At 39.7% G+C, this 24,708-nt stretch overlaps 1 protein-coding gene across 1 annotated transcript in view; it reads right to left on the bottom strand.

The window, feature by feature from the left end:
• Positions 1-24,708, bottom strand: part of LOC150077424 (toll-like receptor 2 type-1) — a 40,441-nt gene that overhangs the window by 8,393 nt on the left and 7,340 nt on the right. Inside the window, exons 2-5 of the mRNA XM_090385900.1 lie at positions 14,292-15,078; positions 13,469-14,010; positions 7,467-7,602; positions 4,406-4,594 (exon numbers count right to left, since the gene is read on the bottom strand). Coding sequence (XP_090242026.1) covers positions 4,406-4,594; positions 7,467-7,602; positions 13,469-14,010; positions 14,292-15,078 — 1,654 coding nt within the window. The remainder of the gene's footprint in view (positions 1-4,405; positions 4,595-7,466; positions 7,603-13,468; positions 14,011-14,291; positions 15,079-24,708) is intronic.

Raw genomic sequence — 24,708 nt, 5'->3', positions numbered from 1 at the left:
TTTGAGAGACTTGCTTTTGAAGAACTTCCACAGATGGGTTCGGGGAAATTGGAAATGAAGACTCCGTATTTTCATTTCAGTATCCCAGAATCAAATCATCGGAAGAATCAAGTTAGATACTTTCATATAACCCAGTATGGAGACATTACAAACTACTATTTTGGTTGAAGCACGAAGAGGATTGTTAGAGCCTACATGTTGCCCTAGTGTGTTAAAATTAAGTGCGAATCATTTAACAACTGATTTCAAAGTTCATAAATATAAATATTGGTGGTTGCAATGGTGGCAGATTAGAATGTATCGGCGTAAACTAAAAAAAAAAAAAAAAATCGTGTGGTCTTTTAAAGGATTAGTGAAACAGTGGCAATAGGGCATTGAGCGCGGTTGGCATTTCTCAGATAAAAGTTACTCAAAGATTGTGAAGATATGCAGTAGACCGAAAGGTAGAAATAGAAATGGGCCGACAGTTATTTATCATTATTATGGTGATTTAAAAAAAAAAAAAAAAACACTATCATATTAGGACCACCCGATAACTCACCTACCCACGTGGTTAAGTAAAGTGTAAAGTGTGTTCGTGTCAAACGGCACCAGGGGTTTCCCCCATCTCCGCGTGGTTTTCTTTGTGGGTGTAACAAAGCACTGTTAAGGCCAGAGATTTAGAAGTGTATGGGATTTGGAAGTATTGTGTTGTGTATCGTTGTTCCTCTGGCCATTTAGCCGCTAGACCCCTGCTTGGGCCCAACGTTGCCCACACTCAGCCCGGTGGAGGCAGACCAGGTACACCCAGCATAATTATTGGGCCCACGTGGTTATGGGTCGATTTCCCTGCTTTGTTATACGAAAAACCCACGTTTCTGGGGGGGGGGGAGAACTATCTACATCTCGGACCGCCACTAACTCAGCCGTGGGGTGAAAAGTCCATAAAAATTTCATTCTTTAACAAGATTAGAACCCGGGTCTTTTCCACCTGGTGCGGTTGCTTTTGTTGCAGTAGTGTTTTAGGAGCATCATCTTCTAAGACCGTATTTCTCCATGTATATTTGTCTGTAAACTACGTATTCTGAAGTCGATTTTCTGTTTGCTGGACGAAAACCCTGAATTTCCCGCAGAAAAAGGCCATGTTACTCTCTCTTTCTCCCTCCTGAGACAGAATAACTCAGCCGCTTTGTGAAAAAGGCCCATAAAAATTCCTCACGTCATCGACAGGACTGGAATTCAGGTCTTTCAACCCGGTGTGGGGAGGGACGTAATCCCACCAACTGTGCTACTGACGAGGGCATCATATGCGATGAAGACGGTGATTATAACCACTGTGCTACCGCGATTCTGAGTTCATATATCTTTATTCCATACTGGAATAAAGGTATAACAACTCAAAATTGGGTTCTGAGCTTTTCTTAGGAGAACAACATACATAGCTATTAACTAAATAGGAAAGACATGGGCTCTGAAAATTTGTATAAAAAAACTGCTGCTGGAGCTTAGTACTGAATTTTCTCGTCAGTTTTTGGAATGAGTGGAGCTTGTAGTGTGTGTGTGTTTTCAAAATTATTTCAGGAATAAACAGTGCCTGCACAATAAGTGGAAGAGCATACTACAGGGTGTCTGATAAGTGACTTCCTGTTTTAAAATTATTATAACTACCTATTTTTAAATCGATTACTCATTGTTTCTTGAGGTTTAGGAATTTATCAGTTTCGTTTACAGGCGAATTATGTTTCCAGTTTCCAGTGTACAAGAGGGAACCAAACTCGCAGCCGTTACGAAGTTTGTGGACCCGTTCTAAGTGTTCAAAGGCAGTGGAGTCTGTGCAACACTTGAGCAAAAACCATAAAAAATTGCAATCAAAAGTTAATGGCAACAGCCAACAGGCTGAGTCTCTGATACAAAGAGCACAGGAAGGTCATCAACCCCGCGGATTCCAGACAACAATGCGACAGTGACTGGGATGTCCATAAGTACCCCACAAAAATCAGTGCTTTAAGTTGCTCGTGAAAGCGGATTCCTCGTTATACAGTTGCGACAATCCTCAGGAAAGAATGGTCTTTTAAATCACGGAAGCCACATCATGTTCACAAATGGTTCCTGATGACTGTGACAGATGGATGGAATTTGCATTGTGGTGGGATTGGGAGGAAGGGTGGCAGAGCTGTTTAATAACACTGTTTGGCCGTGTTTCATATTGTGGTTTTGATAATCGACACAACTGTCATTAGTGGGCCGCAGAAAATCCGGACTTATGTGTTGATTCTGCGAGACACAATTAATGTCAGAAAGATACTTAAAATATTTCAATATCCTGTGTGGGGCCGTTTTTTTCCCAATGGGACAACACTGAAACCTTTGTCTCCAGTTTTAGGCAGGATGGAATATCTCCCATTTTGCAAATGATATCCGTGACAGCTGCATAATCATTTCGAATGGTGAGAATCCAATAATCACCAATATGCTCACAGTCAATCCAATTATCTTTCTGGCGATCGGTAATATTGAATAACAGTTTGTTTAAGAAAATGTATTGAAATTGCTGGGGAACGTGTGGAATTTCAGAATATACAAAAAAACTCACTAAATTATGAATCATTTAACATTAACTTCATTAAAATCGGTTAAAACATAAAAAGTTGCCGTAATTTAAAAATAGCGAGTGTGACTTATCAGAAACCTTGTACATTATTAGGAACCGGAGAAGGACGGTGCCGAGCCAGGAAACTGGGAGCATATTTGTACTTATGAGCACAGATTAGAAATTAATGTCAGAATACTGAACAGTTGGTTACAGTTTTTCTTAGAAACATTTATTAAAATTAAGAAAACTTATTGGTTAAAGGGACGAGAAATGGCCCTTACTTTTCGGTTTCTTGGGGACTTCATCTGTGCAGTAGAAACAGTACACGGTGGGTCTACTGGGCATTGTTTCTACTGCAATATTTCAATACTTGGTTTTGTTAAGATCTTCAGTACGTCCAAAAGTGATGTGCAAATAAGTAATGTAATTCCTTTTCTAATATAATAGCAAAAGCCTTCGAAGATCAGGTGTAAATCTAAAGGAAATACATCTAGGATTGCTTGTAGAGATAAAGTCCTGACTATCCAGCAAGCATTCATGGGGAGCACGGTTGATATAATCACCCGTTGCCGAGCTCGATTCTCATCAGTGATGCCAGAAATTTTTATGGCATTTTTGAAAAAAATAAAAATATACCCGTGGGTAGCGTGGTGTTTTCTCCAGTGGATTTTTCGTTAAGAACCTAGGCAAATCGACCGCAGAAACACACGCAAATTTACAGACATAACATATATGGGACAATATGGTCTAAGTGGCTAATTGGGTCTGAAACCCAACAACAACAATTGTCCTGTAAATGGAGCTTAGCGAGTGAACAGATCTCTCGGCTGAACTGTTAGAAAGTCATTATACAAGCGGCAGTGTGTTACTCCTCAATCCGTAGTCCTGCATAGACGCACGGAATAAATGTAATAAAATCCTTCGACAGAATCTCTTAAATTTTGTAAAAAGAATTTTCATGTATTGTATAAAATTCGGACAAGTGTCAGAATAGAATCTTAAATGTTTGTGCGTGGATATAAAAGGCAATGATTTTCTCTGAAATTTTATGACTCGGGTCTTGCCTTGTTAAATTTGCTTCGAAAACTCAAAATTTTTGTCTTTGTAGCGGATACAGTCAATTTGTTGAGAACCTGAATTAAATGATATCCCCTTGAATTGCAAGAAGTGCTTTGGAGTTAGTGACTGTTACCATGAATACCACTAAATGTAGTTTGTCTCTTTCTCCATATATTGTGTGCGCCTTATACGTCATTTAAATTAATATAAGCTTCAGTGCTTCAAACATAATGACTGGCACTGACAACCAGCAAGCTTAAATGGGAATTAATGAAATGAATTCCAATTTAAGTAGCTTTAACTGTGCGCGCCCGCGCTCTCACTGACTTGTATGAGTTATTTAAGCTGCGTATAGGTGATGGTTCTCAGAAAGAGAAGAGGAAATTCCTTTCTATGCCATCTTATTCATATCGTCCGTGCTGTTAGAAAATGATCGATGGACATGAATGTACAAAAGTTTTAATGACCGTTCAACGTCCGATTTGAACCGAGAGACCACCTTTAGAATCAACTGGAACGTATGGTGAAGGATTGACCATTGTTTTGCAGGAGGAATGGAGGACGATATCTGCTGCAATCTACAATTGGTGGAAAGCGTAACTAGGAGTATGAAGTGTACCATAGCAGTCAAAGACACAACACTGAAATGAGAGACAGTGATGTCAAAGGGAAAAGGAAGTGTGCCCAGACATTTTTGGAGGGTATTGTGTATAGAATTGTACTCTAAAGTTGGAAAGGCAGTAACGTTATGTTCAGAAATATCAGCATTCTTACCCTTTACCAAATGGTTGATCACGAATTCTTCATCGTCGTTGCTGTGCAAAATAAAAGCATCAAACCCTTTATCGTGCTCCAGGTCTTCGTCTTTCACCCAAGATATTCCAAGAGAGTATAGCAAGACTTTGATCTTAAAGTTGTTTCGTTTGTAAGCCACGTGCAGAACACCACTAATTATCAACAATGCTAGAAAATAGACAATACATTAAATTAAACTCAATTGCAGTATTGAATCTGTATCGAAACTAAGAAATAAAATATTTTGCACTATACATTGATTACGAAGTCCAGCGCTACTTGAAAAATGCTTTCCTATGCTCTTATACAAAGGACTAAAGGAGTGATGAAGAGGTAACACCGTTTCATTTCCCAGATAACAGACAAACTTTAAGATCAGTAATAATCACCAAGGTATATGCGAGTAATAATCACCGAGGAGGCTGTCACTGACAACATCAGAAATCTATATTTACTGATTAGCAGCGTAATATGTCGCCAATTGCATGCTCAAGTCCATATTCCTGTTCAAGCACATTTTATCCTCAGTATTAGCGCAGTGTGTGCCCCCAGCCTGCTAACATGGGTCCAGTGTGATCCGGCTAAATGACAGAGGAATTCTTAAAAACCTTTTTAATCGGGGTTATAGTTAGCGCCCCATTAAAGCGATTTGGGAGTAAAACCTTTTCCCGTTGGTTATTAGAGAATTTTTATCCTGCATAACATGTGAATCTAAAATCAGATATTTTAAATTCACAACTGATCCATACATTTTCCGATAATTTTTACGTTTGTGAGCAAAAGCTTTAATTAATTCCTAAATCTTGGTTTAAGTGTTTGTGTACAAGACTGGTGGAATCAGAATTTCATTGACGCCGTTTTCTCAGTTTTACTTCAAGGTAAACTAATCAGAGAACGAATCAATGTTCGAATCAATATATATATTCGGTGATTGCACAACATGTCCATTTATGGTGTGAATGCAAGGATTCCTTCCCACTTGCAGAAAGTGACGAACAAATTCTTTTCCATTGCTGGACAAAAGTTAACATGTTCTGGAGTATTTGTGGATGCATATTACATATTAAAACTCACACAAAAAGTGTTCCCCGAGCCTGTGGTTCTCAACAACGCTAAAAAGACACACATTTTTAAATCTCCCACCTCTTTGCCTCTACTACTTGATTGAATCAGGAATTGTGGTAGAGTTACCCCTGCCATCGAGGAAGCGGGATTATTTTTTTATCTTTACAGCACAAACTCACTAATTTTTTTTCTCTCAAGCAGTTTGCATAAATATAAAAACAATAAATCATTTTAAAATATATGAACTTCTGACTAAAGAATGATTCTCGTATGTTTACATGTATACACTACGTAGAACAAAATTCTTGCATAAATTTAACACAATTTAAATAAACATATATACAATAAAATGGATCTCAAAAATTTATGTTCAAATTGTACAAAAGCATAATTTTTCTACTTTGAAACTGCTGAAGTGTATGGAATTTCAGCACTTCCCGCTCTAATGAGAGAGCGAGAGAGACCATTGCTTTGTAACTGACCATAATTCTCACAATGTAATAAAATATGAAAGGTGTCTTCAGAACTTCCACAAGAACAAGGCTGAACTTGTATTTCTGCGGATAACAAAAAGTCAAAATCAGTTACAGAATTAATAAACATGAGAACATTCAGATTATGGGAGATCCAAGGTAGATCGTCCATGTAGTTCGCAACTTATCTTATGCTGCTAGGCTTACTTCTTGATGGAAACCGTCCCATTGCTGGTTTCACGACGAATTCATATGCGGCTCACAGTACGAGAGGGTGTTTGAAAGTTCGCGGCCTGAGTATAAAGGGTTTATTTGAGGAATCTGGTAATATGTTACTTTTCAACATTATCATAAGTGTACTGACACCTCTTTGGTGTCAGTAAACTTTTGTCACCGGTGCTGCAATGCGTTATTTCCAGCTGCGAAGAAAGTTCTCTTCGGCCTCTTGGAATGCATCCATTGCAGTATTAACGTTATTGTCTGTGGAAAAATGGATACCAGCCAGGTGTTTTTGGAATTAGGAAATAGGGAGAAGTCTCCGTTGGCGTTAGATCTGTTGAATGGGGAGTCTTCGATATGAGGTCAAAGATTTCAAAGCCAGCTCATGCAGTGTAGCCATGACAGTGATAAACTTGTGAGCAGGCGCGTGTCTTAGCAGAACAAGACATTTTCTGAGTTTTCTTCGACGTTTGTCTTTGATTTTTTTCAGGAAAATGCCTCATAAGACCATATTATGCCCCTGTGATTATCTGACCCTTCTGAAGGAGGTAATCCACTAGTAACACTCAGTAAGCATCCCAAAAACCATTGCGGTTTTTTGGCAAAAAAAAAAAAAAAATCTGACAAAAACTTTGCCAGCAGAAGGAATCGACTTGGCTTTCTTTGGAGGGGAGAAGAGCTGTGTTTCCAATGTTTGGTCTGCTCCGTTGTCTTTGACTGAAGGTGGCGACACACGACTGGTCACAAACTTTGCACGCAAACAGATGATCACAAACCTTGCAAGGAAATTTGTTGGATCTACTTTAAACGATGCAAATGTTCACGTGACTTGACCACTCTTGTCTGTTTTTGATATGCGGTAAACAATTTTGATACCCATCGTGCTGATACATTTTTCATAGCGAGAACCTTTGTTATTATGTGGTGTGCATAAGTTGAGATGAGATGCCAAAGACGCTGGCAATGAACCGAACTGTCACCCGCTGATCACTCCTCTCCAGATCATGCATACTGTCAACTTCTGACTTGATGGACTTTGTAGTTTTTACACAGTATGGGTCATCTTCTAGGCTCTCCTTTCGTGCTTTAAATTACTCGAGACACGAACCTTTCAACCTCCCTCTTACATTCAAGACCTCCACACATGTATCCTTTACCATTTGCAGAGAAGTAGCCTATGTTAAATGTTTCGGTTTTTTTATCTGAATTACAGTACTGTGCCAGCTTTAAACAAGTTGAATTATTCTTATTGATGTATAATTTTGATCGTATTAAGAACTTACCTAGTATGTTCACTCCAATTATTAGGTAAACCGCAATAGAAAGTGGACAGAGGTCATCATGGCCTAATTTTGCAATTAGCCGTCCTGAGTTGTCTGTAGAACTTTGGCTGCACTTAGTAATATTGGCATCTATAACCTAAAGGACGGAGTAGAATGAGATTGAATATTAATAAGAGCATTATCGTGCAGTTTGTCGCGTAGTCGCAGTTTTTATGCAACACTGAGGAAACTAATTGTGAGATTCATTGCATCGATCTCATTGTTGAAACGGTTCGCTACGAGCTGTCATATATATGATACAGAGTAAAAAATTGTTTACAAACGAGAGAGAGAGAGAGAGAGAGAGAGAGAGAGAGAGAGAGAGAGAGAGAGAGAGAGATGAATCTCTACCATTCTAGAATCTCATTTTTCTCTTGACTTAGTGGAGCCATGCTGCGGTTTCTGCTCTTTTATGCAGTGAAGAAAGGTTCATTTCAATCTGTAACCTTACCGATAGCACAGCAGATATGAACACAGTTCTCTCCACACAGGGTGGAAAAGACTTGAGTACGAATTCCGTCCATGACACGAGATATTTTTGCGCTTTTTTCAGAACGAGCTGAGTTTGTTGGACTCAGTTGAGGGTAGCATGGATTCTGTCCAGCAAAAGTACAGGCAAATCGAGTACAAAATGCGCATAATTTGCAGATTAAATACATATATATTCGCTCCTCATACCCATAGTTGCTTTGTTGCTTAACAAATACACGTAGTCACACTCTGCTAGTCATCAAAATAGGACAGATGGAAAGAAGAATGAAAGTCAAATAGTGAGTAGTCCATCGAGAAGAAAAAAAGGTGAACCACATTCCGAACTCTTTTAACTGGCTCTTTTAACTCGCTCAATCTCAATTTGTTTCAAGATTGAGGGAATTCTATAGCACATATCTTTTTGAGTTCTCATTGTGGATAAGTAGGCACCTTGACTGGATGACGTAATGTGACGTGCAACCCAGTGATCAGAAATATCCACATTATGAGAAATGAGTAATGCAAAAGTTTAGAAGCTAATTTAATTTAGAGCAAAAGGCCACATGCTACTGAAATATATAAAAGCATTATTGTACAAGTTGGGCGCGGTTTGTAGGTAGCAATGTCGTAACATTGCTACCTATACTGTCAAACTGGAATGACACTTTAAATGAACAGCAGTATAATGCTCCATTGAGGCAGTGTTTTGTTTTTTTATTTAATGCGTGTAGTGAAATAGAGACAATTCGTGCCTCCACAACAGGAGATCGATCCACTTATTAGCGAGCTTTGTGTACTTGATGCTGATCTAATGCTAAGGCTCTCTCTTACTGAAACAGAGTGGCCAATTTATTACAGCTACTTAACAGTGAGTAGGTGTTCCTTCCTTAGCTCTCAGAAGACGCTGGTTTCATCGTAGAATGGATTGAACCAATGTCGAAAGGGTGCCACAGGTATGCTTGTCTGATGACTCAGCTGCTTCCAACAGTCATTGCATGTTGGACAGGTGTGGATCCATACTCCGAAGAACTTTTTCTCATTGCATAGATGCTCAACTGGATTGAGATCTGATGTCCGTGGAGACCACCGCAGTAGGCTGAATTCACTCTCACCACTCAACTGTGCTGCCTATTTGCCCTCATAGGTAGCACAGTTGGTAGTATCGCCGTCCTTCCCACACCGTGTGGAAAAGACCTGAATTCGAGTCCCGTGGATGACGGGAGGAATTTTTATGGGCTTTTTCACAACGTAGCTGAGTCTCTGAAACTCTGATTTTACTTCTAGAAATCAGAAAATCGACTTCAGAACACATGCAATTTATAGACAGGAGCAATATGGCATTAGTCGCTGATGCTCCTAAAATCCAACAACAACAACAATCACGTTCCTGAAAACAGGTCTGTATTGACGTGGTGCGTTATCCTGTTGGAATAACTTTTGCATATGGATACACTGCAACCATTAAAGGATGCGCATGGCTGGAAACAATTTCCAGATAAACAGTGACATCAAAATTTTTCTTCACAGATATCGAGGTGCTCAATGGGCACCATGAAAACACTCCCCATGTCATTACACTACAATCAGACTATTTTTGACACTTGGACTCATGTTGTTTTCGCGGTTTTGATTATGGCATTAGCGTGAACTGGAAGAACTTGTATTCGTCAGACTAAGCGTCCTTTTTTCCAATTATTCACTGTCCAGTAGTGTTGATGTCACTGGGGTCATCAACACTATTCTTCACTGTCTAATAGTGTTGATGACCCCAGTGACAATTTACCTTCTTGTTTTTGCTGACAGGAGTGAAACCCGGATCGGCTGTCGGTGACATTACCCGATGCATGGCAAGTTCGTTGAGCAATTTGAAACATCTCTTTGGCTAATGATTTACTGTAGCCTTTTTATTATCCCGTGCAAGTTTTTTCAGTCCGTGTCAGCCTCTTGCATCAACAAACTCTTATTAATCATACGATCACAGCTGGCTTAATATTATATGGTTATTGGATCAATTTCTATACACCCGACACAAAATCCGTACACCGCTAAACCTCTGGCATTGTTCTGTTTCACACCCACAGTGTATAGTACGCGGAGATGGGGAAAACCCCTGGTGCCGTTTGAGACTAAACACACTGTACACTCCACATCCGAGACAGTCGTACACGTAAACCTCAGCAGGATTACGATCCCAAGATACTCATATCGACGCATCTAATGCTGCCATGTTTAAAGTCACTTAAAATCTTCCTCCTTGTCCATTTTCGCACCGAATTGCACGTACAACTTCCTCACGTCTAACTGCATATTTTATATCGCATGGCACGAACACGTGATGCTGTTCTTGAAGGAAGCTCTATTTCCCCAACAAGATAGGTGTACCTTATTAGGTACACCTACCTTGTTGTTGCCACGCAGTTGATGCTACAATGTTTTATAGGTTTTCCCTTATAATACCTTAGATTTGTTCAGATATTTAACGAGAAAAGACAGTGGCGTGTCGTCGTGAGCTTGAGGCCTGGTGCAACGTAATTTGTTTATTTTCATGTATCGAAACAGTTTAGCTATGATGGTACATACTGCTTTCTCAATTTCTTAGTCGGAATTCGTAATTCTGTTTTCATGCAGTATAAGAATTTTCTAAGATTTTACCGTAAACTTTAAGATAGTAAACCACTTAATTCACTTCCATTTCTTCACTGTATTTTCTTTCCCTTTGGTAATTCTGAACCATCCTTAACTGCTTAAAGAGGAGAAATTGTTGTGCTCTTACCGTTTAAAGAAGGCGGGCATTTTTCATAATAATTAATTCATTTAATATTTTAAGATTTATTTTCTAATTTTGCATATAATAGCCTATCATGTTCAAACTGCCTTGTCGCTCGTTACGCATACAGGAACAAATCGTTATACTGTATGTAGGTTTAATTTAAGTAATAATAATAAACTATAAGATTAATACTATCATACAATATGCAATAAGATTCCTCTCCTGTTGGGGATCGGTTTGGTCGTGATGTTTTCCCCAACCTTGATGGTGGTCTTCCATTTCGCCATGGTTGCTTCCAGGAAGTTTGTCACTGTCGGATTGACTATGTAGATGTTCAGCATTTTTTGTACTGCGGCTACTGCTGATTGTAATTAATAATAATGATAAACCCTTGGCTTCGGTAACTCTCAAAAACGTTAAGATGGTCTCAAAACAGAGAAAAGCTCCAAAGTATTTAAAAGCAATATTCGAATTGTTGTCAAAATTTGATTTAAAATAAGAAAACAAAAAGAAACATTAGTGGTGTTATTCGACAATAATTAAACTAAAATTAATCTTGTCATATCAAGTGGACGTATTGCTGAAATTGCAAAAGGCGTTTTATTTTCCGGGAACTACTAAACATCTCTTGTGATAAGCCTACCCTCGCTACAGGAAGTACGAACGAAATTCCCCCGTAATTGCTGATTGCATTCAAGCAAGGGCTTCCAAGAAGCGAACGCAGAGCCTCACAAAGGAAAATAAATAAGATAAAAGAAGAAAGATAGCAGGCGTGAGTTCATCGGGAAGCTACCATACCTGTAAATACCCAAAGATCTATGATGCACTGTTGGAAAGTAGCATTTGATTTTGAGATGTATAATGCCTAAAATCATTACAGAACCTTATAAATCTACTAGTAAATACTAAAATCCTTAAAACCCACTAAACTAGCATAATCCATTACAAAGTAATCCCTCTTAAAATCTAATTTAATAACTTTACTTTGTGTCAGGCGCGATACCGGACCTGATACAAAATAGGAGGCACCCACATGTATTCCACCTTCAGAGTACCTGTTCTTCCCCATTCCCACATTAAAATTTCGGGACTGAGATAGCACTATGCACTCATAAGCCACTCAAGCTGAAATCTTCATAGGACGTCTGTAAACGTTCAGAGTATAATTTTAATCCCTGCTAAAAATAACAGTAACCCGTCCTTCCTAATAAACGAAGTTAGAAATTAAGAAAAAAAAAAAAAAAAAAAAAAAACAGGACCTAATTAACAGAATTTTTTTCCAAGAAAATTGTTTACTAATGAGCTGTAAATTACTGAAAACCAACCTAGTAATAGTACACTAATAAAAGGCATGTTACAAAATAATAATGTAAATTATAAACCTACATAAACGTTTAGCTATAACAAGTGTATGTTCAATCTCCAACAGTCCCTTCTATTTATGGCCTAACTAACATGATCTACCGCTGGAACTGAAAATCATAGAATAAGTATATCCTATCAGTCCGAGTCCGCATCCATTTATCTACTAAATCATGTAGGAGATAAATGGGGATGTAGATAAGTATTTAATCCACTCAGGATGTTTAAATCTGATGGGATTAAACATCTTCCGCACTAACCAACCCGAACTCTGAACAAATTTTTTTTAAAGGCCTTTAAACTTTACTTTAATCCAGACCTTTTTTACATCTTTTCTCTGATCATGTTACGGACTCGAGCTTCACAGTTTCAAACTTTCTGATCCAGCAGTTGTAGCGATGTAGAAGACCCTACACATGCCATGTAGTGATGGACAATATAGTGACATCAGGCAGTCACCCACAACATTAATTCCCAGTTTAATTATTATCTACACAAAAAATGACATCGTGGGTAGCACAGATGGTAGAATCGCCGTCCTCCCCACACTGGATGGAAAAGACCCGAGTTCGAGTCCCATCGATGGCGTAAAGAATTTTTATGGGCATTTTTCACAATGTGGCTCAGTTAGTCAATCTCAGGCGAGGGTAGCATGGTTTTTTTCTCCCGAGGAAACGCGGGTTTTTCGTCCAATAAACAGAAAATCGATCTCAGAGCACAAGGACGCAACTTACAGACAGTATACACGGAGCAATATGGCCTTAGTTGGCGATGCCCCTAAAACTCTATAGCAACAAGAAAAATTTCAGTAAATCCTAATCCTTTTTTACTGTTATCCCATTGGTGTTCTGGTGGTCAAGTACCACTTCTGCTGGCATTGTACCCAGTTGCTGTCATTGTGTTTAGCAGTGCCGAAATTATTGAATTTTACTCTTCCTTTTTTTATTTATTTATTTATTTATTTTTAAACGGTCTCTTCAGTTTTGTGAAAGGGTAGGATCTTTTACGTCCCAGTGTTATGGAATTGCTGGCACCCATTAGTAGGCAAATTCTGCACAAATTATATATATATATATATATATGTATTCGCATTTGTTGTGTACGCATTTAGGAACATAACTACTCTGGCTCCTGTCACCCAAACAAGGAATTTTCTCTTGCATGCAAGTAACAGTAATTTCTACCAAACTTACAAGAATTCCAGCAACACGCTCGCGTTGTAAAACAGGGATTAATTTTAAATTTGATTTTGTGCTTAGCTTTTGGATGTAACGGCTGATTGCAATTCATCGTCTTCCGTATAGCTCCAAATTTGTTCAGAAGATTATGAAACAAGCGCATTTCTGCAAAACTTACTTACTGCTTTAATTTGTTGTACAATCCAATGTTTCAGATGTGTAGCTTCGCAGTTACACTCCCAGGGATTTCCGGACAATGTCAATCTCTCAAACCTTGTGGAATTAATCAGATCAATAGGCAGTGAGGTCAGTAGATTGTTAGCTAGAAGTAATTCAGAAATATCATGAAAAATTAATCTTCTGTCTAGTATTTTCAGGTTGTTATTTTCTAAATTAATACTTCTAATCTGAACACGTGATGGCGATGTGCTATTTGTCGTTTCGGCGATGTAGGAGATTATAGCTTCTGGCACAGTGTCTAGGTTCAGATAGGTACAGTCTATGGACAAATGAATGTATTCACGTGAAGAAGGCATGCAGAGGCATTTACAAGGACCGGGACACCTCCAGTGGTTTAGGTCACCGTAGGTTTGTGAAAGATAAGTCAGGCCTTTCTTAAAGGGCGGAGAGTTGCAGAGAGGCGTGTCCTTAACCACTACGGATGCATTAAAGTGGAGCAACGTGTGTAGTGATGAAGTACGACAATCACATGACCAAGGGTTTCCTGTTTGTGGAGAAATAAAAAAACAAAACAAAATTAAATTCGAAATAATAAGATATTAAAATTCATTATGATTTCCTTGAGTTCAGCAAAGTATAACAAAATGTTGCTAAAAATGATGCTACGAAAAGGACATTGGCAATAGTTTATACCATATTTAATAACTATAAAATAGTTTGCCAAGGATAGAAATCATCAGAAATATAACCACGCCAATTAGCGAGGTTCTACATGTAAAACTCCATTGTTTCAATTTGTATTTGTATTACTATTAAATGACTTACCTGCAAGATACAACTCCTTATAGTTATATGGATTAGAATCATCAGCAAGGAAAATCAGACTATTATTTGACAGATCCAGAGTATGCATCAATGAGTTGATGGGCAGTTGAAGTACATTTACCATTGTTATATAGTTATTCGAGAGTATTAATGTTTCTAGGTCGCTCATGCAACTTAAATCGAATTCAGTTATGTGCTGCAGGTAGTTGTGAGAAATATTCAGAGTTCGAGTTAGGCATAAATAGCTTAGTGAAGAATTTAGTGTCCGAATGCGATTATAACTCAAGTCAAGATCCGTAATTACATGGCTAATGGCAAAACTCTTTCTGTGTATCCTAGAAATGCGATTGTTACTAACGTTCAGCTTCGAAAGTTCAATACTGTCACTGAATGTGTTCTCATTAATGTCTGATATATTATTTCCAGCAAGGAAGAGACGAAACAGAAAGACAAATGATGACTCGAATGAAGAGAGGTTACTAGCAGTGAGATCAAGAACTTCGAGGTCAATGGCATCATTCGGTGAAACCTGGGGAACAGGCCTTGTGAAGTTGTTTTGACTCAGAAACAAAAATCGGAGCCTTTTCATCTGGCTGAATATCACCTTATCAATAAATTGAAGCTTGCAGTTACTTAAATCTAGATACAACATGTGGGATGTTGTGCCAAATACTGTAGGACCAATTATCTCTATTGGATTTCCCGACAGATTCAAGATTTCAAGCAATGTCATATGTTCAAACACTCCCTCAAGTGATGTCAGATTATTTCCTTCCAATGTAAGCATCTGAAATGGAAAAACAAACATTTGATTACTTTGCAATAAAACTAAATTAAAGCTCAGTCTCCATTAAAACACTAAAAATATTTGTTATACAGTGCCTTAACCGACATCTCATGAAAATAATCTGAATAGTGGAATCTTGTTTTCTGTGAATCTTCAAACTGTTAAAAATTAAACCTATTAAATGGGCTTGAAGGAAAACGGGAGGAGGTGGTGTGCACCAAAGTTGAAGATGCCGTTTCGTTAGCATGAATTACACTATTAAGTATTCATTACATGATACATACCTAAAGTATATAGATTACTCCCAGTGTTGGGAGCTGTGTGAACGAAATATATACTGAGCAAGAAGTGGTTTAAAAGTGTGCAGGCAATAGAAGAGACATCCCAAAAATATGCGTCTGATAGCAAGGAGTTTAATTAGTTACAAAGAGGCTCAGCCTTCGGATATCAACAATTAGTTACTGGATGTCACAGCCATATATATGAACCTTTTAAAGTTAATTGGAGCAGATATAATGAAAAGATGAAGGAACGAAGACAATGATGGTGCATGAGATAGTTAAGCCTAAAAATATTGACCAATATGAATTGAAGATCCTTGAAGAAAGAGGTGAAAACTAACCGAGCGACAGGTATTCGGTAGGGCGTTCACAGTTTGTAATTCGTTGATAGGTGTGGTTTCATGACAGAGCTGATGTTCACAAGTCCTACATCACACCAGCGTCGCTCATAGTGGTATTCAATTCAACGTCCTTACACAATAGAGCGATTAAAACATATCCTATTGATGGTAAGTCTTCTTACTCGTTTCAGATCACACAGTGGTTATTGAATGCCTGGGGAAGGTCATCTCTTTTGGAATGTATTTTCTACAATATTAAATTCAGAATTAGCGATGTCATGGTATGGGGCTTCTTCTCGCAATTCGAACGTGGATCCCTGTTGAGGTGTGTGTAAAAAAATCATCAATGACGATTCCTACACTGGAATCTCACAATTATTAGTAGTAAAAAAAAAAAAAAAAAAGTAAAGTGCAGCCATTATCAACCCACTGCAGGGTGGAAACCTCCTCAACAATTCATGCTGAGGGAAATGGACCATAATCTGCCACGCTGGTCCAGTGCGGGTTGGCAGATCGACCGTATTCAGGGGCTTGAACCCCGGTCTACTCAAAGAGCGTGTGCTACTGCACTCCCGCTCCTGCCCACTCGGCTACGGAGGCCTATTATTAGTAGTACAAACTACTAATCATTCGATTTATATAATCGAATGATTTTCCATAGTCTGTTTGCTGGATGAAAAAACCGAGTTTCCGGAAGGAAAAAACCATGGTACTCCCGCCTCAGACCGACGAACTCAGCCACGTTGTGAAAAGGCTCATAAACATTTTTCATGTCATCGACGGGACTCGAACTCGGGTCTTTTCCTTTCCCAACCTCAGTCCCTTCTCTAGAGACATCCTCACCTTGCATTAAGCATTTTCTTTTCCTTTGTTTTCTCCTTGGGTTGCCTTCCCTGCCTTTATCTTTTCAGCAAAACGCTCGTTTCTGCTGGCGCCCTTCATTCTCGCTATTGCAAGAGTGCAGACTGCCCGACAAGCGCTTTTCTACTATCCCTGGTCCAACTCCCCGTGCCGTGGACGGGTACTGGGAGATCCTTTCCTGGCGATCGTGCCTCTCGATAACTAAGAGACCAGTCTAACAACACAAACAACACACTACTCACATTACCAACACTGCCCACACCGACTGGCTTTGCAAAATTGTGCATCATCGCAGAGTACTTAAAGCGGATTTGTGGGGAACCGCCTCACAAATACGCTATGTCCACTACACTAGTATCGTATGGAGTAGATGTGTGATATTCTGAATCGAAATCCGTTTTCCTTATGTGTATAGTGTTGTAAATTGTGTGCTGTAAGAGTACAGTGTTAGGTAACAATACGAAACCTCACACAGCCGGTAGGTAGTATCTAGTGGTATGAGGTGGGAAATGCTGCAATTCAGAGCCTAAAACCCTGACCGAGGCCACTCATGGTGTCTTTTGCTAACTCACGTATAGTACTCGTAATATCTCAAAATTTTAGTGAAATATTACGAATACTATACGTGCTACTATACTGCAACGCCTCGTTGGTGTGTGTCCGATGCTTTTATAATATATGTGCAGACTAATAGACTGAGGGCAAGACAACCAGCTAACACAAACGAAGATGAAAAACAGGAGTACTTGTTGAAAATGACGAAATGACGACTTGTTGCAATGGGTCAAATTAGCATTAGCATTAGCATTAGCAGAGGCATATGATGCAAGAAAGCAAGCTTATTCAGCATCAGCCAAAAAAAACAAAAAAAAAAAAAAAAACCCACTCCCATTTCACCCCTCCGTTCGTTCGAAATACCTGTCCAGTTGAGCTTTAAATTTGTTTAGGCTATCAACTTCAACAACCAGTGATGGAAGTCGGTTCCACCAACCAACCACCCGCTGGCCAAAGGCAAATTTCCGCACATCTATCCGACATCCGTCCTTCCTCAATTTGAATTTATGCCCTCTGAGGTGATTATTCTGAGAAAGATGAAGAATCCCATTGGCATTGAGCATGCTCAAACCATTCAAAGCCTTATACACCTCTATCAGATCACCTCGCCGGTGCCTAGTCTCCAGACTCTGTAATTTGCAAAACTTAAGCCTTTCTTCGTAAGAGCAACCCTTTGTTCCATTTACTAATCTTGTTGCCCTTCTCTGTACCCGTTCCAGCAGCTCTACATCCTTCTTGAAATGAGGCCTCCAGACCTGTATACAGTACTCAAGATGTGGCCTTACCATTGCCTTATACAATGGAATAATCACCTCCTTATCCCTGCTAGAAACATTCCTGTATATCATTGACAAGACACCATGAGCTACTCTTGCAGCTCGTCTGCACTGCTCAGAGAACTTCATATCTGCCTGCACAATTACCCCCAGGTCCTTTTCATTCTCCACCACTGTCAGTGTAGTACCGCAGAGTTGATACGTTGCTCTGGGGTTACTGTTTCCCATATGCAGCACTTTACATTTGTCGATGTTAAACCTCATTTGCCACCTCTCAGCCCATCTGTTCAACCTGTCCAGATCCTGTTGCAGCAGCATAGCGTCAGTATTGTCCTTAACGACCCTGCCAACCTTTGTATCATCTGCAAACTTGGACATTAAACTTGATGTCCCATCATCAATATCATTCATAAACACCGAAAACAACAACGGACCCAACACTGAACCTTGAGGAACTCCACTAATAACATTAGTCCACGTTGAGCAGTGTCCATTGATTACCACTCTCTGTCTTCTGCCACTCAACCATCCCCTTATCCATAGCAGCAATTTGCCTCCAATGCCACACTGCTCCAATTTGTGCAGCAGTCTTCCATGTGCAACAGTATCAAAAGCCTTTCTAAGATCCAAATATATAATATCAAAGTTATTCCCTGCATCCAGTTCTTTTGTGACTACATCATAGTATCCAATCAAATTGGTCAGGCAAGACCTGCCCTTAACAAAACCATGCTGCGTCTGAGCTATAACTGAATTCTTGTCTAGATGATCCTGCAGTGCTTCTTTAACCAGTGCCTCCATTAATTTACCTGGAACAGAAGTTAAACTAACAGGTCTATAATTACTTGTGTCAGCCTTTGAACCTCCTTTGTGAATTGGGGTCACATTTGCACATCTCCAGTCCATAGGTACCTCCCCTGAGTCCAAGGAAGCTCTCATAATTATGGCTAAGGGTTTGCTTACTTCCTTTGCTGCCTCCTTTAATATAACTGGATAGATCCCATCCACCCCAGGTGCCTTTTTTATGTTTATCCCCAACAATCTCTCCTCCACTTTCCTCTCAGTTATTACAAAATCATCCAGCTCACTGCCAATGTTTACTTTACCTACATCATTCTCCTTCCTGAATAACTCCTCATGCGTGAATGTAGATGCAAAATACTCGTTTAGATTGTTAGCCACCTGAGCAGGATCCTCAACTGTTGAACCATCAATATCCAGTGGACCAATCTGATTCATCCCTTTCCTTTTCGAGTTCAAGTATGTAAAGAACTCTTTTCTGTTTTTCTTTGCATCCTTTGCCAAGGATTTTTCATAGTCTGCCTTTGCCTGCCTAATCTCCTTTGTGACTTGGTTACAGACCAACTTATATCTATCATAGGCTTCCATGTCACCCATTAATTTGTATGTATCCCATGCATTTTTCTTCTCTGCCACATGTCTCATTAGTTCATCTGACAACCATTTAGGCCTAAACCTTGAACAATATTTCTTAGTTGGTATGTAAAGCCTGGTAGCCTCCAAGATTAGTTCCTTGAATGCTTCCCATTTTGAGTTTGCTGTTGGTAACATCATCAGTTGGTCCCACTGTATAGAATTTAAATACTGTCTCAGACCATCATAGTCGCCTTTACGAAAACAAAAACCCTTCCCTTTACCTCTGATGGTAGTTACCTCCTTGAGTAAATCCCACTTCAACACACTGTGATCACTGCCACCTAGTGGTTCATTTATCTGCAGGTTCTTAATGCATGAGGAATCACTACTGATAATCAGATCAAGAGTATTGCTCCCTCTCGTTGCCTCACGAACATGCTGATGTAGAAAACAATCATCCAATAAATCCACAAAAGCCTTGCTAGTGTGCGAGTGACCAACCCACAAATTCCAGTCAATATCTGGGAAATTAAAGTCCCCCATTATAAGACTCTCTGATTTACTGGCCCACTCTATTTCCCTGTACAATATCTTATTATACTCATCAGAGTCATTAGGCCTATAGCACACTCAATTTTGATTTCCCTATGCTTATGTCACACCAAACTGACTCGACGCTGCCCTGTCCATCGATGTCGACTGGCTTCACTTCCTTGGACTTTATGTGTTTCTTAATTAATAGCATAACCCCTCCTCCCCTCCTGTCCTGTCTATCCTTTCTATACACATTGTATTCCCCAAATTCCAGTTCCGCATTACTTATATCTGTGTGACACCACGTCTCTGATATCCCAACAATATCTGCCTTTGATGTTTTGAGCAATACCTCAAATTCATCAAATTTATTTACCAAACTCCTAGCATTGGTGTACACGCAGGTATACATGCACCTGTTTCTATTCTTAGCTACCCTAACACAATGTAGTTGGCTCAGTAGGTGCAGGCTAGTGGTCGTTGTGTCCTGGTCTTCGAAATGCTCTGCTACTTTTTTTTTTTATTTTTGTGGCACAAATATAACCTGTTACATCAAGATTATCGAAAAGCATTTCTAGGCCGTGTGTTATTCGCTTCCTGTAAGTTCAGCACGTCATGAGGTGGTTGATGATATTTCCATAGCCACTCTACTTTATAGCTACCTCTTGTAATTAATTCGCAAATTGCCAAATATACTTACTCTCAGGCTACTGCCTTCAAGGCAGTGGAATTGCTGATTAGTTACCAATTTCAATAGCTTTAATTTAACTTTCATTAGTGGCGCCTTAACTCGTAGCAAAGATAAGACAGTGTAGAGCGTGTTTAGTGTCGAACAGCACCAGGGGTTTCCCCCATCTCCGCGTACTATACACTGTAGGTATAGAGAGCATGCTCTTCTGCTGTACGGCTGTGTGTCTTTCTCCCTCCGGTTAATCAGTTAAATTAACAGAATTATGCTTATGTTTATATGACGATTTTGGTGTTGGTGTATTCCTAAATTGACGCTGAATAAGAGTGTATTCTTAAATTGACGCTGAAAAATTTGTTTTACTACTCACGGCTGACCAGAGCTATCTACCGCTTCCGGCTACAGGTGAAGATTAGGCAAATGCGCTATGGGTTTGTATTTGCGGTTGGGTGACCATGGCGACACGCGTCATTTTTTGCCTCCTAGCAATAATCTACGCCTCGCACAAGCGCATTTACTACACTCAGCAGTGACAAGTCTAGCCTGTCCTTTTGAACCAGAGTAGTTTGCACTTGGTTTTTCTGTTTTGAGGCACGAATCGGGGGTGCATCACTTGGTAGATTGCTGGAGTCTTGAGCCCCTAACGAGCTCCCAGATGCATTATTCTCAAGGGCAAGCACCCGTTTTTTCAGTGACTCAAATTGTTCCATCAGTGCACCGAATTGTAATTTAAGATTGGTGCACTCCTTAAATCGATCACAAAGAAAAGAATCCCCAGGTGAGCTATGATTAGTCATAGTCGACCTTGGAAAACATTCACAGGTTACCCAACGGATTAAATCATGACTCACCCGTAAATCGCCATCGGCTATTTCTGTGTGAGTCAAGATTCCCTGTGACGTATTTAAGGCAGATCTCGTAATTACCATTATAAAATTAGCTAAATATCAATGAAAATTAACTTCAAAAAATAAAACTATAATATTATAAAAATCAAACTGTTACAGGAAAACCTATAACAAGATAATCCAACAATATCTAAATAAATCAAATATTTAAAAGCAATAATCAACAGTAATCCAATCCACTTACCTGAGGAGCCCAGACGAAGCGCATCCGCTCACCTCGAATGACAACACAACTAGTGAGCTGTTTCCCCGTGTCACCTAGCAGTCATCCTAAACTTTTGAACTCTGAGGTTGTTGAGAGATGTCAACCACTGGTGTTTTTTTTTTATTTTATGTATTTATTATTATTATTATTATATATATTTTTTCTTTCTGCTGGGAATCATGATTACGGGATTGCTGGCATCCACTGGTATTGCACTAACTCCAGTGGATGCGGGATTTTAGCGCACTACTGAGTCGCAGATAATAGATTATGTCCGGCTCCACGTGCCTTGGGACGGGAAGCAGTTGCTCAGGTGTTGGCTGCTCACATTTCAGGCCCTGATTACGCAGATCCTGTAGTCAAGACAGAGACAATTTGGAGAGCCGCCACAAACAGGCCACGTACATACACGCATACATAAATGTCATTGAGTGTGCATACATGCATTTCTTTTACGAGCATTGAGAGTTTTCTTGTTTTTTTCAATTTTGTAAGAGAAGCTCCGTTTTCTGCTGCAGTTTACAATCTTTACAAGCACCCTTTACAATCATTCGAACCTATGTTCGAATGATTGTAAAGAGAGAGTGTTTATGTATTTATGTAAATAAATAAAAAATATATATATAAATTGTGGGTGTGAAACAGAACATTGTCAATTCCAGAGGTTTAAAGGTGTAGGAATTTTATATATGTGTAGTGTCGTGTACCGTTCCTCTGGTCATTTAGACACTGGGCCCCTAATGGGAGTCAACTTTTGTCCACACTGTGCCTAGTGTAGGCAGACCAGGTACATCAGTATTATAGTTATTTACTAGGCGCCTCCGTAGCCAGGTGGGAAGGAGCAGCAGTGCGTAGCACACGCTTCTTGATTAGACCGGGGTTTGAGCCCGTCACCACCAAATACGAGGATGCGGAAAGGTCAAAGGAATGACCACCGCATATCCCGGAGCAATATGGCCTTAGTTGCTAATGCTCCTAAAAACCAAATAACAAAAAAAAAAAAAAAACAAAAAAAAAATAGTTATTTACTCTGGCAGGTCCTGCCACCTAATTTTCAGCGATTTCAATGGCTAGGACATTAAAAAAAAAAACAAACCGCTATAGATAGGGGTCAGCCAAAAGGAGTACTAGTTATGTGATTTAATGTTAAGTTTTGGGTGTAGGGCTCAAGCAATTTAAAGATGATTCGGACGCTAGTCCGAATCATCTTTAAATTGCTTTAAGGCTGGGGGGAAAATACAGAGATAAGGGGGGTCCATAGGGAAGATGACCGTCAAATCAGTGGAGCAGGCCCATTCCCCACCAGAGGGGCAGACCAGGAGTTTCCTTCCCTTCCCCTCCTGCCCGGGGAGTGGAGGAAAACGACCACGCAAGGGAGCGTGGCTAGGAAGGCCTAATGGCAGCATCTGAGCAGTACTGGTGGTTGTGTCACTCCTGGGACGAACCAAGGAAGGACTTGTATGGCACTATTCCCGCGGAGGTTTACCATTAAGGTAAAGTTTGTGGCCTGGCAAAAAGGTCTTAGGAAAACTTGGAAAAGATGTGGTGGTGTTGCTCGTGTTCCAGAAGATGGTGTTCTTGATCCTGCGGAAGGGAATTAATCTGTGTAATGAGAATGCCTTGGAGATCTTCGTAAAGCGGGCAGTGGTACATAAGGTGGTCCCAGATTTTCTGGTATCCACAGTTACACCGAGGGTTATGTTATATGGAAGAAAGTCAGTTTTGCACGAATGGAACCGTACCCTGTGAGAAGGAAGGTGGTTTGTTGGCCCAGGGAGAACCATGTCGGGCATTTCGGATAAACTGTTTGGACTTCTGGAAGAAATTTTCGGGTTAGGGCTCCCTTTGTAAACCCCATCCACCTAGTCTGCTAGACCTGTGTTAAATGGGTGATAAGTCTCTTTTCTTCTACGGTCGTGTTGTTGAGTGGATCAGAGGTCAAATCTATTATTGTGTTCGATTTTCCTTTGGAGAGTTGATAGAGTAGACCTGTGCGGATTATTTCTAGGTCTAAAGGTAGTACATCTGCTAGGACTTGCAGGGCATCGGTCGAGACTGTGCGACAAGTTATTGTTAGGAGAATAGAGCGCTGGATGGATTCTATTTTTTGGCGATTGACGACGGTCTGCGTCTTTATGTACCAAACGCCAGAGGCATAAGCGATGGCAGGGATGAAAACTGCCTTATAGAAGAGGGTCAGGTTGCGCGTTTTGAGGCCTCAGTCACACTGCTTCATCCTGGTCACTAGGGCAGTGTAGTTTGTGATCCTCTTACGTAGGTTGACAGTATACGGTAGGAAAGATAATTTTTGTTGATGACTACTCCAAGGTGTTTTATTTGGGCTTGCAGTTTTGTGGTAGTGCCATGGATTTTTATCTACGGCGGTCTGCAAAGACAGGACAGTGGCTGGATACTTGACAGGTGCCAAAATTCCTGTTTAATTTCTCTAAAACTTTTCGGATATTTTTGAATTCTGCTTGAACAATGCCAATATTTCATCCTTTCTTAATGGATTAGAATATTAAAAAGGGTTTAGGGTTGTTGTTGCTGCTGCTGGTTTAAGGATTTATTAGGCGCATCGGCAACTATGGTGCGCCATGGTTTAGGGCCGAAAGCCCCAAACTATGGAAAATATACTATATGAACAAGTTAGTGCAAAGCATCTCTTAAGTTCGTAGTAAATCGGTGAAATGGCATTATTTTTGTTACTTATATTGTGAACGCCTTTACAAAGAGGCGCTTGTTATTGCACTACTGGAATAAGCAACGTTTCACCAGTGGAAAGTATGAAAGGCCTACAAGTTCGAAAAGGTGTCTTCTGGGTGGTGGTATCCGCCGAGAATAAATAACATTAGTCTTCTCTACTGGGGAAGCGTTGCTTATTTGATGTAGTGCAATAACAGGCAACTGGTTATGAAGGGGTTCACAATATTTGAAGGCGTGTAGGATCCCAAATCTTACAAGAATAAATAAAGGGAATACTTTTTAATTAATGAGTTAGAAAATGTTTTTATAACAAAATTTTCCAATTCTTCTTTGTGGTTAACTACAAAGAATCGAAGAAAGGGCAATTAAGTGCTCGTGCATCTAAATCCACACAGACA

Source organism: Mastigoproctus giganteus, chromosome 12 (genome assembly GCF_048544385.1).
Source record: "Mastigoproctus giganteus isolate SK-2022 chromosome 12, ASM4854438v1, whole genome shotgun sequence".
Lineage (NCBI taxonomy): Eukaryota > Metazoa > Arthropoda > Arachnida > Uropygi > Thelyphonidae > Mastigoproctus > Mastigoproctus giganteus.
Note: the sequence above shows the minus strand (reverse complement) of the source record. Positions and strands in the feature narration are given on the sequence as shown.